This window comes from Salvelinus alpinus, chromosome 28, assembly GCF_045679555.1.
Source record: "Salvelinus alpinus chromosome 28, SLU_Salpinus.1, whole genome shotgun sequence".
NCBI classification, from domain to species: Eukaryota; Metazoa; Chordata; class Actinopteri; order Salmoniformes; family Salmonidae; genus Salvelinus; species Salvelinus alpinus.
In genome coordinates, this window is record NC_092113.1 from 12,439,153 (window position 1) to 12,457,580 (window position 18,428).

The following is an 18,428-nucleotide window of genomic DNA, read 5'->3' on the forward strand; positions in this document are numbered from 1 at the left end:
TGAATGTGATTCTCGATGTGACTCTCGGAAGAGGTTAAGATGTGAAACAAATGGATGTGTCACTAGCATTTTGAACTGTAAGTAAAAGGCCTGCTCCACATTGCTCATATAGCCGTATAACTATGGTCATCTCTATAAGAGAAAAGTAAATAGACCTTAAGGTGGAATTGTTGTGAATGCCATATTTAACCAACTGGGGTGGGAAAGTTATTGAGAGGTGTGTGGTGGTGGGAGGTATTGCTTGACCATATCCCCACATGACTTGCACACAAAGACACACACACACAAGTTGGATGGGGTATTGATCAGTGTTGCCCTTTGTAGGTCAGCTGTAAGCATTAGCCCAAGGCTGACCTTTCAGTCTAGGAGGGATACATGAGGCTAGTCTGTCTACTTCAGTTTAGGGTTATGGAAGAGTCACATACTGCCGCATATACACCGTATTTGATATTTGCTTTATGCTGCTTTATAAGGGGTTACCTCAATGACAACATAACATCATGCTGTATGGGTTGATATAGATAGCATTCTGTATAATATAAATAACACAGTAATCATGACCTTACTGATCACACGTACACACTAACACCTCAACATCCCCACACACGCACAAACATATCTTTACGGGCCATTGATAGTGAATCCATCAGTGGCTGTGGATCATAGCGCTTGCTGGCTGAGCTCTGACTACTGATGAAGGCAGTGTTGCTGCATCTGGAGAGTCCTCTCTGTGGATTAGCTAGTCAATTCACATAAGCAGAACAATCAGCTGGAGACGCCTGAGGACATTACAGGGTCGGGCAGCGTGACGAAAATGAAAAGCGCAGGGGACGCAGCTCCGGGGGCACTCCATTACAGAAATGCAGCTAACATTCCTTATTGATGGAGACAGTGACGAGGGGGAGTCGGGACTCATTTGTAAGAGAGATAGGGTTGCTCACATTAACACTCATTGATGAGCTGGAGTGTGCTTTCTGCAGAGGCTACACCACTACCCCCACTCTGACATACAACCTTAACTGTATGATGACAGTCAAAACAGAGATGATGAAGATGCTAATAACATTCACAACCTGGGTATAGAGTTAAACCTGTAAAGCCAATTCATGGTGAGAAATGCCTCTGAAATTTAGCAGGCATTGATGATCATGTATGTCAGGGTTAGAACTGCAATACAGCAGGACAGACTAGTGGCCAATGCCCCATCTAGCAAATACTCCATCTAGCCCGAGAAATCTACAGTCTAACATAAAGGAATGTGACATGCCCCACACTGGCAAGCGTATTTCATGCTCCAGGTCCCCAGAGCAATGAGGGATGCACTTTTGGGAGTGTGTTTGGAGAAGAGCGTGACAGTGACTGAAAAACAGTCCAGTAGGAAAGATTAGCTATTTTCCCCAATCGCATACCTACCAAATCTACTCGCATCACCCTAAAAGCCAAATCTTGTCTGTTGATTGTATCAGCCAGACTGGCCATGGCCAGCACACGTCTCAGTGGTGTACGCACGTCCATTTTTTCTCTCAGGGACTAGTTAAAGACAGACAAATTGAATCCAGAAAGGATATGTACACTCTGAGTCATTTATACTCCCAAATAGTGAAGGTTTATTTTTGATAAACTGAGCATGGCTGACTGCGTTGTGAACCATTGCTAATTAACTATTAAGAAGGGTGCAAGTGTAGCATTACAGTACTTTTATATAGAAATGTATTGTGTAGAACAGATATGATTGTCTTTCAGGTACAATACGGAATCATGTCAGCACTATTCATTACATTTCTATCTGCAATGTTTAACAAATTGACCCCTATAGCGCAACCAGCACCTATTCTCTCTAGTCTCGACCCTCACTCTCGACTGTAATCCCTCCACACTGTTCACAGTTAGCTCCCATTTGTGACAAGCGTGACAACACAAACACTGGGATTAAAGTCATTCTGAGCCTACAGATGGACTGATACGTTGGAACTACTTTTCAACCACAGTGACGTTGTCATGGGGATTAGGGAAAGAGGATTCCATAATATGACGGTGCTCCTATTATATAATAGAGAATTAGAATACTACAATGGACATGAACCTTCTTATGATGGGTCAAAAGTCAGCCATGTGGATCAGGGAGTTGGTTAACCAGGGTTTGCCAGTGCTGTGATAAGAAATTGTGTAAAACAATGAATGTGAAGAATGTACAGTGCATTTGGAAAAACATTCAGACCTCTTGACTTTTTCCAAATTTTGTTATGTTACAGCCTTATTCTAAAATATATTAAATTGTGTTTTCCCCCCCTCATCTATCTACACACAATACCCCATAACGACAAAGCAAAGAAATCAGAACCTTTACTCATTAGTTTGTTGAAGCACCTTTGGCAGAGATTACAGTCTTGAGTCTTCTTGGGTATGACGCTACAAGCTTGGCACACCTGTATTTGGGGAGTTTCTCCCACTCTTCTCTGCAGATCCTCTCAAGCTCTGTCAGGGCGGATGGGGAGTGTTGCTCCACAGTTATTTCAGGTCTCTCCATAAATGTTATATCGGGTTCAAGTCCGGGCTCTGGCTGGGCCACTCAAGGACATTCAGAGACGTGCTTTGTCTTGGCTGTGTGCTTAGGGAGCAGGTTTTCATCAAGGATTTCTCTGTACTTTGCACCATTGATCTTTCCTTCGAGCCTGACTAGTCTCCCAGTCCCTGAAAAACATCCCCACAGCATGATGCTGCCACCACCGGGCTTCACTTTAGGGATGTTATTGGCCAGGTGATGAGCGGTACCTGGTTTCCTCCAGACGTGATGTTTGGCATTCAGGCCAAAGAGTTCAATCTTGGTTTCATCAGACCAGAGAACCTAGTTTCTTGTGATCTGAGACTCCTTCAGGTGCCTTTTGGCAAACTCCAAGCGGGCTGTCATGTGCCTTTCACTGAGGAGTGGCTACTGTCTGGCCACTCTACCATAAAGTCCTGATTGCTGGAGTACTGCAGAGATGGTTGGCCTTCTGGAAGGTTCTCCCATATCCATAGAGATGAACCCTGTCAAAGTGACCATCGGGTTCTTGGTCACCTTCCTGACCAAGGCCCTTCTCTCGATTGCTCAGTTTGGCTGGGTGGCCAGGTCTAGGAAGAGTCTTGGTTGTTCCAAACTTCTTCCATTTAAGAATGATGGAGGCCACTGTGTTCTTGGGGACCTTCAATGATGCAGACATTTTTTGGAACCCTTCCCCAGATCTGTGCCTCGACACAATCCTGTCTCGGAGCTCTACTGACAATTCCTTCGACCTCAAGGCTTGGTTTTTGCTCTTACAGGCACTGTCAACCGTGGGACCTTATATAGACAGGTGTGTGCCTTTCCAAATCATGTCCAATCAATTGAATTTACCACAAGTGGACAACCAACACCAATCAACCTGTAGAAAGATCTCAAGGTTGATCAATGCAAACAGGATGCACCTGAGCTCAATTTCGAGTCTCAGGGCAAAGGGTCTGAATTAGAGGTCGACCGATTATGATTTTCAACGCCGATACCGATTATTGGAGGACAAAAAGAGCCGATACCGATTAAATCGGCCGATTTTTTAAATGTATTTGTAATAATGACAATTACAACAATACTGAATGAACACTTATTTTAACTTAATATAATACATCGATAAAATCAATTTAGTCTCAAATAAATAATGAAACATGTTCAATTTGGTTTAAATAACGCAAAAACAAAGTGTTGGAGAAGAAAGTAGAAGTGCAATATGTGCCATGTAAGAAAGCTAACGTTTAAGTTCCTTGCTCAGAACATGAGAACATATGAAAGCTGGTGGTTCCTTTTAACATGAGTCTTCAATATTCCCAGGTAAGAAGTTTTAGAGAGAAATAGTCCAATACAACCTATACCATTTGTATTTCATATACCTTTGACTATTGGATGTTCTTATAGGCACTTTAGTATTGCCAGTGTAACAGTATAGCTTCCGTACCTCTCCTCGCTCCTACCTGGGCTCGAACCAGGAACACAACGACAACAGCCACCCTCGAAGCAGCGTTACCCATGCAGAGCAAGGGGAACAACTACTCCAAGTCTCAGAGTGCGTGACGTTTGAAACGCTATTAGCGCGCACCCCGCTAACTAGCTAGCCATTTCACATCGGTTACACAAGCCTAATCTCGGGAGTTGATAGGCTTGAATTCATAAACAGCAGAGCTGCTGGCAAAACGCACGAAAGTGCTGTTTGAATGAATGCTTACGAGCCTGCTGGTGCCTACCATCGCTCAGTCAGACTGCTCTATCAAATCATAGACTTAATTATAACATAACACACAGAAATGCGAGTCTTAGGTCAAATTTAATCCAATTTAGAATAAGGCTGTAACATAACATCATGTGGAAAAAGTCAAGGGGTCTGAATACTTTCCAAATGCACTGCATCGCTGCTACAGTGAAATAGCAGTTAGTCAGGTATAGATACTCCTAAAAATACCACCCAATGCCAGAAAACGCTCTAGTCAAATTACAGAGACAAAAAATTAAAGAAAATAATTACTCCAAACTTTTCCTGTTGTGTTTACAATGAATGCAAATGGATGCACTAATGAGTTATTGCTTTATAGCTACGGTGAGAGAGGAGATAGACATGACTGTTTTATTTTTCATTCCTCTTCTTGACAGATTATTATTCCAGGCAGAGTGCCTAGAATGAGAATGGGTTGTATTGGGTCAGGGAATAATTACTTCAGTGGGCAATGTGCTGCAGTAGAATAGTCATTTGAAGAGGAAATTGATGCTCTGCTTGATAATTTTCTATATGCTATGAAAGCGAATAACTAATCTAAGATGGCGGTATTGAGCCTTGCCACTCTACAAACTCGGATTCTGTGTCTCTCAATTTTGTTGGTGTTTTTCGTATGGAGGTCTACATGTTTACACAAATATAGTAATTTGTAACTAAAATCAGCAAAAAAAGAAACATCATCTCACTGTCAACTGCATTTAATTTCAGCAAACTTAACATGTGTAAATATTTGTATGACCATAACAAGATTCAACAACAGACAAACTGAACAAGTTCCACGGACATGTGACTAACAGAAATGGAATAATGTGTCCAAGAACAAAGGGGGGGGGGGTCAAAATCAAAAGTAACAGTCAGTATCTGGTGTGGCCACCAGCTGCATTAAGTACTGCAGTGCATCTCCTTCTCATGGACTGCACCAGATTTGCCAGTTCTTGCTGTGAGATGTTACCCAACTCTTCCACCAAGGCACCTGCAAGTTCCCGGACATTTCTGGGGGGGAATGGCCCTAGCCCTCACCCTCCGATCCAACAAGTCCCAGACGTGCTCAATGGGATTGAGATCCGGGCTCTTCGCTGGCCATGGCAGAACACTGACATTCCTGTCTCGCAGGAAATCACGCACAGAATGAGCAGTATGGCTGGTGCCATTGTCATGCTGGCGGGTCATGTCAGGATGAGCCTGCAGGAAGGATACCACATGAGGGAGGAGGATATCTTCCCTGTAACGCACAGCGTTGAGATTGCCAGCAATGACAAACTCAGTCCGATGATGCTGTGACACACCGCTCCAGACCATGACGGACCCTCCACCTCCAAATCGATCCCGCTGCAGAGTACAGGCCTCGATGTAACGCTCATTCTTTCGACGATAAACGCGAATCCGGCCATCACCCCTGGTGAGACAAAACCTCGACTCGTCAGTGAAGAGCACTTTTTGCCAGTCCCGTCTGGTCCAGCGACAGTGGGTTTGTGCCAATAGGCGACGTTGTTGCCGGTGATGTCTGGTGAGGACCTGCCTTACAACAGGCCTACAAACCTTCAGTCCAGCCTCTCTCAGCCAATTGCGGACAGTCTGAGCACTGATGGAGGGATTTTTCGTTCCTGGTGTAACTCGGGCAGTTGTTGTTGCCATCCTGTACCTGTCCACAGGTGTGATGTTCGGATGTACCAATCCTGTGCAGGTGTTGTTACACGTGGTCTGCCACTGCGAGGACAATCAGCTGTCCGTCCTGTCTCCCTGTAGCGCTGTTTTAGGCATCTCACAGTACGGACATTGCAATCTATTGCCCTGGCCACATCTGCAGTCCTCATGCCTCCTTGCAGCATGCCTAAGGCACGTTCACGCAGATGAGCAGGGACCCTGGGCATCTTTCTTTTGGTGTTTTTCAGAGTCAGTAGAAAGGCCTCTTTAGTGTCCTAAGTTCTCATAACTGTGACCTTAATTGCCTACTGTCTGTAAGCTGTTAGTGTCTTAACGACCGTTCCACAGGTGCATTTCATTAATTGTTTATGGTTCATTGAACATGCATGGGAAACAGTGTTTAAACCCTTTACAATGAAGATCTGTGAAGTTATTTGGATTTTTACGAATTATCTTTGAAAGACAGAGTCCTGAAAAAGGTTTCTTTTTTTGCTGAGTTTACTTAACATCAGGGAGAAATCGTTTGGAGTCCACAACATATTTCGTTACCAATGGAATTACTGACTAACAACATACCTGGGCAGTCACTGCCTACAGCTGGGAATACACCCGGACATGGAAGCGAGCCGGAAAACTCTACCGGCCCCCTCTGCCTGCCTTGCTATTATCAAACGTCCGATCACCCAGAACTCTGCCATATCCCCCCCGGGTTTTGACCATCTAACGAGCCAGCAGGTCAATCAAATTCTCTCTAAAATGAATAGACTGTGGTATTTGCTTCATGATTAAACAGCGTACATCCACAGGGATACCTTCAGAGCGTCATGTACCACACTCGATGAGTACATAGACACTGATGTCATACATCTGATTCTGTATAGAGACGTGTATTCCCACAAAAACTGCAACGTCATACGACAACAACAAGCCCTGGTTCTCAAAATAACTATCTTTACTTCATATGGAAAATAACGCCGTAAAATATGAACTTCAAATCAGACAAATATGAACTGTGCTCTGCAATAAGGAAGGCCAAAACAAACCACAAAAAAATAGAAGCACAATTCACTGCCAATGAATCCAGATCAGTCTGGAAAAGCTTACAGGAGATGACAAATTGCAAAAAACGACCCTCCCCCTTCAAATGAGCACTTCTCCCAGACAGACTCAATGTGTTGTATGTGCGGTTTGAGGAAACAAGCGCACAGACACTCAACCCCCCACTTCAGGTATCTCCCTCCCACCAGCATTCACCATAAAGGAGGATGAGGTCAGAACTGTTTTCAAAAAGCAAAACATAAGGAAAGCAGAAGGGCCAGATCAATTTGCCCAGCTGTGCTCCACCACTGTGCAGAACAGCTGGCTCCAGTGTTCACCAACATTTTTAACACTTCCTTATGCCAGTGTACAGTACCACAGTGTTTTAAAGTATCCTTCCTCCTTTATGTCCCCAAATCACCCAAAACAACCTAACTCAACGACTTCAGACCAGTCGCCCTGACATCTGTGGCCATGAAAGCATTTGAAAGTCCTGGCCTACTTAAAACCATGTACATCCCCATTGATGGACCCACTCATTTGCCTACAGAGCTAATAGGTCTGTAGATGATGCTGTTAACACGGCACTCCACTACACATTGCAATCCCTAGAGACACCTAACACCTACTCACGCATCCTGTTCATAGACTGTAGCTCTCCTTTCAATACAGTCAATTCCCACAAACTATTCACTAAGCTGTAGGACTTGAAGTAACAGCCATTACCAGACAAACAATATTTGCCAACACTAGGATGAAAGAGAAGAGTCAGGGCACATCATCTTCTCATGAATGACCAAAGACTGTTTCCTTCATGCTTTTTTGGCATAGCATTTGCTCAGTCACACAAATTCTCTCTCACTGTATAAAATGTAAATGTGTGTGTGCGAGCGTGCATGTGTGCATGTATGTTTGTGGGTTGTTCAAACACAACCTTTTTTCTGGTGCCAAAGGCTAATAGAGCTAGTTGTGTATTTATAGGTTGGGCCAAACATGAGGGCAGCAAACTCTGTCCCCTTGATATTTAATCAAAGAGCGCTGTTTAAGTCTGCACACATACACGCACACACACACAAACATAACCAAAGGAAATCGTGCCAACAAGTCGACCTTCCGTCAAACATGAATGATAAAGCAGCCTTTCTTGGCAGAAAAACGTGTGATTAGTTGCTCACACTCACAGGCCTTTGAAAAGTCCAGCCTTGAAAAAAATATACTATCAAATACATTTTTTCCGAGCCTTGGCAAAATAATCTCAGTAGCATCTTGAAATCCCTGGAAAACTCTTATTTTAATGAGAATAGTTCCATTTCTGTTTCCAGCGAAGATGAAAACATTGGTAGTTCAGACACACAGAACACCTGCGAATGCATACGCCGCACAGAAAGGAAGTCTGTCACTGCTCAGTTTTTTGTCACCTTTTCAGAGAGGTGTATTGTGGGAGGGAAACCCTATGTCTCTGTGTTTTGTCAACTGAGGTAGAGTTAATGGAAAATAGCGGGAGGCATACCGAAAGTCAGTGGGATGAATGTTAAAAGCCACAATGGCCAAGTACTTCTCGTTGGTGTAATAGAAATGTGTTGAACCAATGTTTAGCAAAGCCTTTTGCTTTAAAACTACATTCATGGGCATGGAAGAATTGGAGGGTGGTTGGATACTGGACTATCCACTAAAATAGTATCCTCTGTCTTACAGTCAAGAATAGAAGAAAAGGTTCAACCAAGAATGCCATTGTGAAACGATTCAACACATTCTAATGAAAAATTCTTTGACTAGATTTTACCCATCAGTGCTTCACCGAAACAAATCCAACTATCTAATAATAATAAAATGGCTGTAGATTATACACTGAGTATACCAAATATTAGGAACCCCCCCTTGCCCTCAGAACAGCCTCAATTCATCGGGTGATGGACTCTACAAGGTGCCGAAAGCGTTCCACAGGGATAATGGACCATGTTGACTCCAATGTTTCCCACAGTGTCAAGTTAGCTGGATGTCTTTTGGGTGGTGGACCATTTTTGATACACATGGGAAACTGTTGAGTGCAGCGTTGCAGTTCCTGACACCTACTACAATTCCCCATTCAAAGGCACTTACATTTTTTGTCTTGCCCATTCACCCTCTGAATGGCACAAATACACAATCCATGTCTCAATTAAAAATGCATCTTTAACATGTCCCCTCCCCTTCGTCTACACAGATTGAAGTAGATTTAACAAGTTACATCAATAAGGGATCATACTGTAACTTTCACCTGGATTCACCTGGTCGGTCTATGTAATAGAAAGAGCAGGTGTTCTGATTGTTTGTATACTCAGCGTGTATTTTCAAGTGAAACATTTACCACACCAATCAGGTATCTGCCCCTTTTTCCCTAAGCCCTGGCTTTGTATTGAGAACCTGTTGCCCAGTTGCCTGAACTTCTCATAAAAACACATGTGAACTACCAAAACACATGAAAGGCAGGCCATTCTCTTAGCCCCTTACAGTATCACACAGAGGGTCTCTTACGTCTACCCACTCCACTGACAGTCATGTAATTACAGAGGCAGGATCAGGTCACTCTCATAATTACACAGTCACACTGGACACGGCCAGCCTGCTGTGAAACACACACACACGCATGCATATGCACACACACTCCTACACACACACGCCCTGTCACTTAATTCTGTGTGATGGACAGGCCAGTGGGTGCAGCCAGGATAGGGCAGGAGAGGGAGGGTGGGTGGGCAGTGAAAACAGACACCAGGGTCCCCCACCCAGGTCCCGACTCATAGCAGGGGTAAAAGATCAGGATGGGGGTAGAGATAATGATACCATAGAGCAAATCCCCCTCTCCACCACACCTTTTCAGATTGAGTGATTGACAACTCTGACATGGTTTACTAGTAGGGGATGATCTCTTGGAGTAAATCCATTTGAATTCAATCACTTTTTTACAGCACCCCTTTTCATTTGAACGAAACCTTCCATATTTGCCCATTGTTGAAGTGCTCAGAAAGGTGCTCAAAGTTGAACGATTTTGCATACCATGAGACATCCATGTCTTCATCACTGTAAACATTAGATTGATATAATTTAAAAGCTTACTTTTATTTATTTTATTTTTTATAAAATAAAAATAAGTTCTCACCTTTAAGGTCACTGGTTTTAATACCTGAGCCAAGAAGGTGAAAAATCTGTTTGATGTACCATTAAGCAAGGCACTTAACCCTAATTTGCTCCAGGTGCGCTGTCGTAATATGGCTGACCCAATATAAACAATACATTTCGCTGCACCAATCCGGCGTATGTGACATTACACACTTGTACTGTACATGTATGAAATACTGTAAAACAGTTAAAAGCCGGGTCTCAAATAGCCGCCTGTTCCTTTTAATAGCCGGCAACCACACACATTTCAGCAAATAAACGCCTGTTTCAAATAAACCCAGGTCTAAATTAATTGTTTACAAGGTTACCATGAATTACTATTAATTGTTTGCAGGGTTTAATGTTTGTTTTGTTACATAATTCAGTAATGACTCCGAAAAAATGATGGCAATCTGTTTTTATCGGCAGTAAGAAACTGCTAACCTTTGGCTGCAAACAGCGGAATACTTCTAGCTAACTGGAAAGCATAAAAACAGTCAACAACGTTGGGAGTACAGACCCCAAGAAATCAGTCTGGCGAAAATGCACAGTCAAAGAGATGAATAATTATTCTGTCAAGGAAGTAAACAAATTCTCGAAATAGAGGCATACTAAGAGAAAAGAAACGTGACATAGTGTGTAAATGATAACACAGTGTAGGAAATGAAGAAATTTATAAAAACGCTGGAAGTGAATGCTGGAAGGTGCTGGAAGGTACAATTAACTATGCAAATGAGCAAAAGCTGTGTGCATTAAGGAAATAGATGCCTGGCTCAAATATATGCCTGGCTCAAATAAAAAGAAGCCTGGCTCAAATAAGTGCCTGTTGTGTCCAGTGATTTAAGCAAATACACACCTGGGCTATTAATTGAAGTTTTACAGTAGGACAAATATAAGTACCTACCCAATTATTATTATTATTATTATTATAGGTTAAAAAGGAGTCCATTCGATATGATGCTTTTGTAGTGTACAACTATATTTATAGTTACCACCTATCCACACATCACGGACAAACTGAATTGGTCCACCCACACAGACAGCGTTGTGAAGAAGGCGCAGCAGCGCCTCTTCAACCTCAGGAGGCTGAAGAAATTCGGCTTGTCACCAAAAGCACTCACAAACTTCTACAGATGCACAATCGAGAGCATCCTGTCGGGCTGTATCACCGCCTGGTACGGCAACTGCTCCGCCCACAACCGTAAGGCTCTCCAGAGGGTAGTGAGGTCTGCACAACGCATCACCGGGGGCAAACTACCTGCCCTCCAGGACACCTACACCACCCGATGTCACAGGAAGGCCATAAAGATCATCAAGGACAACAACCACCCAAGCCACTGCCTGTTCACCCCGCTATCATCCAGAAGGCGAGGTCAGTACAGGTGCATCAAAGCAGGGACCGAGAGACTGAAAAACAGCTTCTATCTCAAGGCCATCAGACTGTTAAACAGCCACCACTAACATTTAGTGGCCGCTGCCAACATACTGACTCAACTCCAGCCACTTTAATAATGGGAATTGATGGAAATTATGTAAAAATGTACCACTAGCCACTTTAAACATTGCCACTTAATATAATGTTTACATACCCTACATTACTCATCTCATATGTATATGTATATACTGTACTCTATATCATCTACTGCATCTTGCCATCTTTATGTAATACATGTATCACTAGCCACTTTAAACTATGCCACTTTATGTTTACATACCCTACATTACTCATCTCATATGTATATACTGTACTCTATACCATCTACTGCATCTTGCCTATGCCGTTCTGTACCATCACTCATTCATATATCTTTATGTACATATTCTTTATCCCTTTACACTTGTGTGTATAAGGTAGTAGTTGTGGAATTGTTAGGTTAGATTTCTTGTTGGTTATTACTGCATTGTCGGAACTAGAAGCACAAGCATTTCGCTACACTCGCATTAACATCTGCTAACCATGTGTATGTGACAAATAAAATTTGATTTGATTTGATACAGGAACTCATGTCCCCAGGCAATCAGAGATCAATAATATCTGGCTTTAGCCCTAGATATGGTTGCTTCTAGGTCTACTCTTGAAAGTGACACCACCACTAAAGGTAGACACAGAATAGCTTATCAGTGAGTTGTCTTTCACAAAAAGGGTATTTTAATAACGACACATAGAAGAGGTGACCTGCCCTTGAGCCTGACACCTTGACCTGTCATTTCCCCAGGTCAAACTCATAGTTCAACTCATAGTTCAAAACAGTTTCGGACAAAATAACATTTCATTTCAATTCAGGAATTAAACTGGAATTTCAGTTTACTTCCTAAATTTAAATGGAATTGAGCCCAACACTGGTCACAACTAGTCTGGACTTCAAGCTTCACATATACTGTACTAAACCTAGACTTGACTAAGCTAGAGTAGATTGGACTAGATTTGAGATAGAGGAGTTTAAAAGGGAAAACCGATCTACATTGCCTATCTGAGACATTTGTGATGAGTATTCCTGTTCTGGTTTGAACACAAAAATATGTGAGATGCTATTGGGGCAATGTTAGCATGAATGCCTCGTAATTAAACACAACTGCTAATATGTAGCCACACCTTGGATAGAAGTTAGGCTCTCAGAAGCAATGAATACCATTGAAAGTGTTTGTTTGTTTTGCTTAGGCGGCAAGAATGGTGTCAGCGACCACACCCTGTGGCTAAGCCAGCAGGAATTACTAGATGTGTTGTCACTGCACAGCTGAGTATGTCACTCAACCTACTAGCAACGCTATTGGGACACTCCAATAACCATTATAACTGCGACCCTAAACAGTATCAGCCTCAGGTGGAAGCAGTGGGGATTCAAGTACAGTAGCTAATGAATACTATGCTCTGACGGTTAGCAAATAGCCCCTATGTGGATGGTACTGAGCTGATTTTGGCCCGCATGGTTTGGAATTGATCAGAGGATTGTAAGCAGATCTGACCAGGTCAGTCCTGAAACAGAGGCGCTCATCCACTGAAGACTACAGTACCCATGAACCATCAAAGTTTAACATGTACGTGACATAGACAATGCTGTCACACACTGAAATACACAGAGTAAAATACACATTCACTCTCAGAGAAATGTGAGCTCAATAACCCTAGATGCAGCACTGTTACAAATATATATTTTTAAACAATGCTGCCTTCATGATTCAGGTACAAACACAAATGTACCGTTGTTCTGAGAAATTCAGACACATTGCTGTAGAAATAACCAAGGACAACACTGAGTCACCTATTCACTAATCCATGACAAAAGGTCTTTAGAAAACAAAAAACAACACTGCCTGAAAGAAATGCCTTCACTAAACAACCCACAATGAATTCTGCCGGTGAATTGCAATTAGATAAAACTCATTCATTCAACCATTTCCAAACTACGTTTTTTTAAATAAATGTAAAGATATTCTACCGAGTTGGTATAGGTACACCTTGTTGTCAGTCAGCCTGACACAACTACAGTTTGTTTTAGCGTTGACGTTGGCTCTAGGGTGGCATAGTTCACTCCCATGTTCAAACAACAACAAGCCGTGAGGTCATAGCTGGGTAAAGTAACTGAACGGTTCGACAATGAGTGGCAGCCGGCAGGTGACTGAACATCCCACATGACACTTTTACCCACATGTGAACTCGCTGTTTTCTGAGTTTTAATAATACACAAACACAAAAGCACAAACAGTGCTGAAAAAACAGTCCCACAGGTCTCCGCCGCAGTCCCCCATTCAAACCATTCAAAATACCAGGCCTCACCAAAAGCCTCAGTCACAAGCTCCATTCCAGTGTCAGTGTCACTTGAAACTTTTGGTCAGCACACAACTGCTAAAGGCTACTAGTCAGGGAGAGCGATGACAAGCAGCCACACTCTTCCACTACTCCACTCCTCCTCCACTCACCAGGTTTCCCCTCCTCCCTGTCCGACTTCATCCCCTCCTCACAGGAGAGTTTTCCCAAGGATTCCACTGTCAGGTCTGGGCTGGGAATCTCACAATAGACAACAGGGGAATCTGAACAACACTCCACAGGCAAAAAACACTCTTCTTCCACTGCACTGTGTCCAGGAAATCAGGAAATACTTCCAGAGATTGTCCCTCCCTCTCTCTTGCTCTCGCTCTCTCTCTTTCTGTACCTGTTCTAAGAGACTCCCACAGGTTTAGAATTACATATTCCAATCCTCCCCTCCCCCTCTGTTACAATACTTCACTGGGAGGTGGAGCTAACTAGAGCTGTCACTATTTTCCCACACTGCTCCAACACACAAACACACACAGGTTAGGGGAGGAGTTATGCCAAGGTGCGGTCTTGTAGTAGGCAGGTGAGAGCGTCAATGTGTGTGTCCTCTCACGCAGGTTGGCCAGGCAATGTAGCTCAATTTAAACAGAGCAGGTTTACAAGTTGCTCTCAAGAACCCAAGGCATTAATAAGGCATTCTTCCTTATCCCAAGGGTTCTCATCTATAAGCACTGCTTACCGGTGGGACCATGTGAACTACAATCCCAATGCTCTGTTCAAACATTTAGAAACTATGTGGTTTTCGAAACATATGGAACTTATCTAATTTCTTAGTTTATTTTAAATAAATAAAAATAGGGGCTAGATCAGCTTTAATATTGCAGATAGATTGTAGCTTCCATCAGTGTAAGTGCATCATTTCCAATCCCCAATATATTTTTTGTAAATACACACACACATATATAGACACATACATATAGTACCAGTCAAACGTTTGGATACACCTACTCATTCCAGGGTTTTTCTTTATTTTTACTATTTGTAGAATAATAGTGAAGACATCAAAACTATGAAATAACACATATGGAAACGTGAAGTAACCAAAAAAAATGTTAAACTAATCAAGATCTTATCTATTTTTGCTAACTTTCTATTAAAATGTATTGGAATTAGGTAATTTCTTTCTTTTGGGATATGTATACCGAGTATGTCCACATCCCTGTCAGAACATTTTATTGGTAAACTACACAGTAATGTAAAAGTGATTTTTTTGTGATCCAACACGTAATGTAGTAGACATCATTTGGTTTTAATCCAGAAAGGTTAGAAAAAGTATCTAGATCCTCTATGAGGCTGTGGAGGGATCCAAATTGTGGATCAGCGTACAATGGCACCTTTGTTTTTAAGCCCTGGATTTCTAACCCTTTGATATTATTGTTGGATCTGATTTTAACAGCTAACATTTCGATGGGAATAATAAATAGATATGCCGATAGTGGACAACCTTGTTTCACTCCTCTTGACAGTTTTAAACTTTCTGAGAAGTAGCCATTATTTACTATTTTAGACCTAGGGTTACTATACATGACTTTAACCCATTTCATGATATATATGTATATTTTGACCTAAATTGCTTTTGTTTTAGAGATGAGTACTGAATTGCATGGACTCTAAAGGCACATTTAAAAGTGTCCCGTACAATAAGGGGAACCACTGTACCTATGTTATGTCGAAAAAGTCAGTTGTAAAATCTTCTGTCTTAGTTCAAAACAATTTATCATCCAACAGGCTTTGATTACATTTCCAATATCATCGCCCACGTGGAAAATCTGTAAGAGTAAGACATATGTAAATTATATGATGGTCCGACCGCATTCTGTCCCCTATCAACACTTTTTAAACTTTTGGTGCCAGAGAGAATGACATAAGAAAGTAATCAAGACGACTAGCTTGATTGAGCCCCGCCATGTACACTACCGTTCAAAAGTTTGGAGTCACTTAGAAATGTCCTTGTTTTTGAAAGACAAGCACATTTTTTGTTCATTTAAAATAACACAAAACTGATCAGAAATACAGTGTAGACATTGTTAATGTTGTAAATGACTATTGTAGCTGGAAACAGCAGATTTTTTAATGGAATATCTACATAGGCATACAGAGGCCCATTATCAGCAACCATCACTTCTGTGTTCCAATGGCACGTTGTGGTAGCTAATCCAAGTTTATCATTTTAAAAGGCTAATTGATCATTAGAAGACCCTTTTGCAATTATATTCGCACAGCTGAAAACTGTTGTTCTGATTAAAGAAGCAATAAAACTGGCCTTCTTTAGACTAGTTGAGAATCTGGAGCATCGGCATTTGTGGGTTCGATTACAGGCTCAAAATGGCCAGAAACAAAGCACTTTCTTCCGAAACCCGTCAGTGTATTCTTGTTCTGAGAAATGAAGGCTATTCCATGCGAGAAATTGCCAAGAAGCTGAAGATCTCGTATAACGCCGTGTACTACTGCCTTCACAGAACAGCGCAAACTGTCTCTAACCAGAATAAAAAGAGGAATGAAGGCCCCGTTGCACAACTGAGCAAGAGGACAAGTACATTAGAGGTACTTGGTCACCGACAACGAAGAGACAGCCTATAGGGAGGAGGTCAGAGACCTGGCCGGGTGGTGCCAGAATAACAACCTATCCCTCAACGTAACCAAGACAAAGGAGATGATTGTGGACTACAGGAAAAGGAGGACCGAGTACGCCCCCATTCTCATCGACAGGGCTGTAGTGGAGCAGGTTGAGAGCTTCAGGTTCCTTGGTGTCCATATCACCAACAAACTAGAATGGTCAAAACACACCAAGACAGTCGTGAAGAGGGCACGACAAAGCCTATTCCCCCTCAGGCAACTGAAAAGATTTGGCATGGGTCCTGAGATCCTCAAAAGGATCTACAGCTGCAACATCGAGAGCATCCTGACCGGTTGCATCACTGCCTGGTACGGCAATTGCCCGGCCTCCGACCGCAAGGCACTACAGAGGGTAGTGCGTACGGCCCAGTACATCACTGGGGCTAAGCTGCCTGCCGTCCAGGACCTCTACACCAGGCGGTGTCAGAGGAAGGCCCTAAAAATTGTCAAAGACCCCAGCCACCCCAGTCATAGACTGTTCTCTCTACTACCGCATGGCAAGCGGTACCAGAGTGCCAAGTCTAGGACAAAAAGGCTTCTCAACAGTTTTTACCCCCAAGCCATAAGACTCCTGAGCAGGTAATCAAATGGCTACCCAAACTATTTGCATTGTGTGCCCCCCCCCCCCCAACCTCTCTTTTACGCTGCTGCTACTCTCTGTTTATCATATATGCACAGTCACTTTAACTATACATTCATGTACATATGTACATACTACCTCAATTGGCCCCCACCAACCAGTCCTCCCGCACATTGGCTAACCGGGCTATCTGCATTGTGTCCCGCCACCCGCCACCCACCACCCGCCAACCCCTCTTTACGCTACTGCTACTCTCTGTTCATCATATATGCATAGTCACTTTAACCATATCTACATGTACATACTACCTCAATCAGCCTGACTAACCGGTGTCTGTATGTAGCCTCGCTACTTTTATAGCCTCAATACTGTTTTTCGCTGTCTTTTTACTGTTGTTTTTATTTCTTTACTTACCTATTGTTTACCTAATACCTTTTTGCACTATTGGTTAGAGCCTTTAAGTAAGCATTTCACTGTAAGGTCTACACCTGTTGCATTCGGCGCACGTGACAAATAAACTTCGATTTGATTAGATTAGAGTGTCTAGTTTGAGTAACAGATACCTCACAAGTCCTCAACTGGCAGCTTCATTAAATAGTACACACAAAACACCAGTCTCACCGTCAACAGTGAAGAGGCGACTCTGGGATGCTGGCCTTCTAGTTCCTCTGTCCAGTGTCTGTGTTCTTTTGCCCATCTTAATCTTTTCTTTTTGTTGGCCAGTCTGAGATATGGCTTTTTCTTTGCAACTCTGCCTAGAAGGCCAGCATACCGGAGTCACCTCTTTCAAAAACAAGGACATTTCTAAGTGACCCTAAACTTTTGAATGATAGTGTAAATCTTACTAGGTCAGGAAGGGAACTTATCTATCATATCAGCAAGAAATAATCTTTCAAATAAAAAATCCACACTTCTGTAGAAGGTTTTTACAGATCCTTAAGGCTGTGTGCCTCTAGCTGACAAAATACACCTCCGCTACACTTCCTGTTCAGTTACTCTTACGGCGTTTGAGGCAGTGTTTCGAGCATGCTAGATAACTAATTAGCACAGGTGGTCGTCTATGTCTTCTGTCAGACATGGCAGATCTGCTTCTAGCTCCGAAGAACCTTTGCAGTATTTTGTTTGTGTTTTTATTTCTTACATTATTAGTCCAGAAAGTTTTTTGTGTTATTACATACAGCTGGAAATAACTTTTGGATATCAGCGCAACGGTAACTCACCAGTATTTAACCAGGAATACGACTTTCCCGAATTGGATCCTTTGTTCGTACCTCCCAGGGCAATTGAACTTATCCTGGAGGCTTCTCCAAGACACCGCCGG

The 18,428-nt window shown here is 42.6% G+C and overlaps 1 protein-coding gene across 7 annotated transcripts in view; it reads right to left on the reverse strand.

Annotated features, from left to right (window-relative positions):
* LOC139557207 (kazrin-like) overlaps positions 1-18,428 on the reverse strand; it is a 350,504-nt gene that overhangs the window by 60,667 nt on the left and 271,409 nt on the right. Inside the window, exon 1 of one of the 7 annotated variants that reach the window (XM_071371700.1) lies at positions 14,016-14,258. The exons of 5 other annotated variants lie outside the window; for them this stretch is intronic. In XM_071371700.1, coding sequence (XP_071227801.1) covers positions 14,016-14,046 — 31 coding nt within the window. In that variant the 5' untranslated portion in view covers positions 14,047-14,258. Of the gene's footprint in view, positions 1-14,015; positions 14,259-18,428 lie in introns of those variants that run through there. One more of the 7 variants, XM_071371702.1, reaches the window with a different exon arrangement.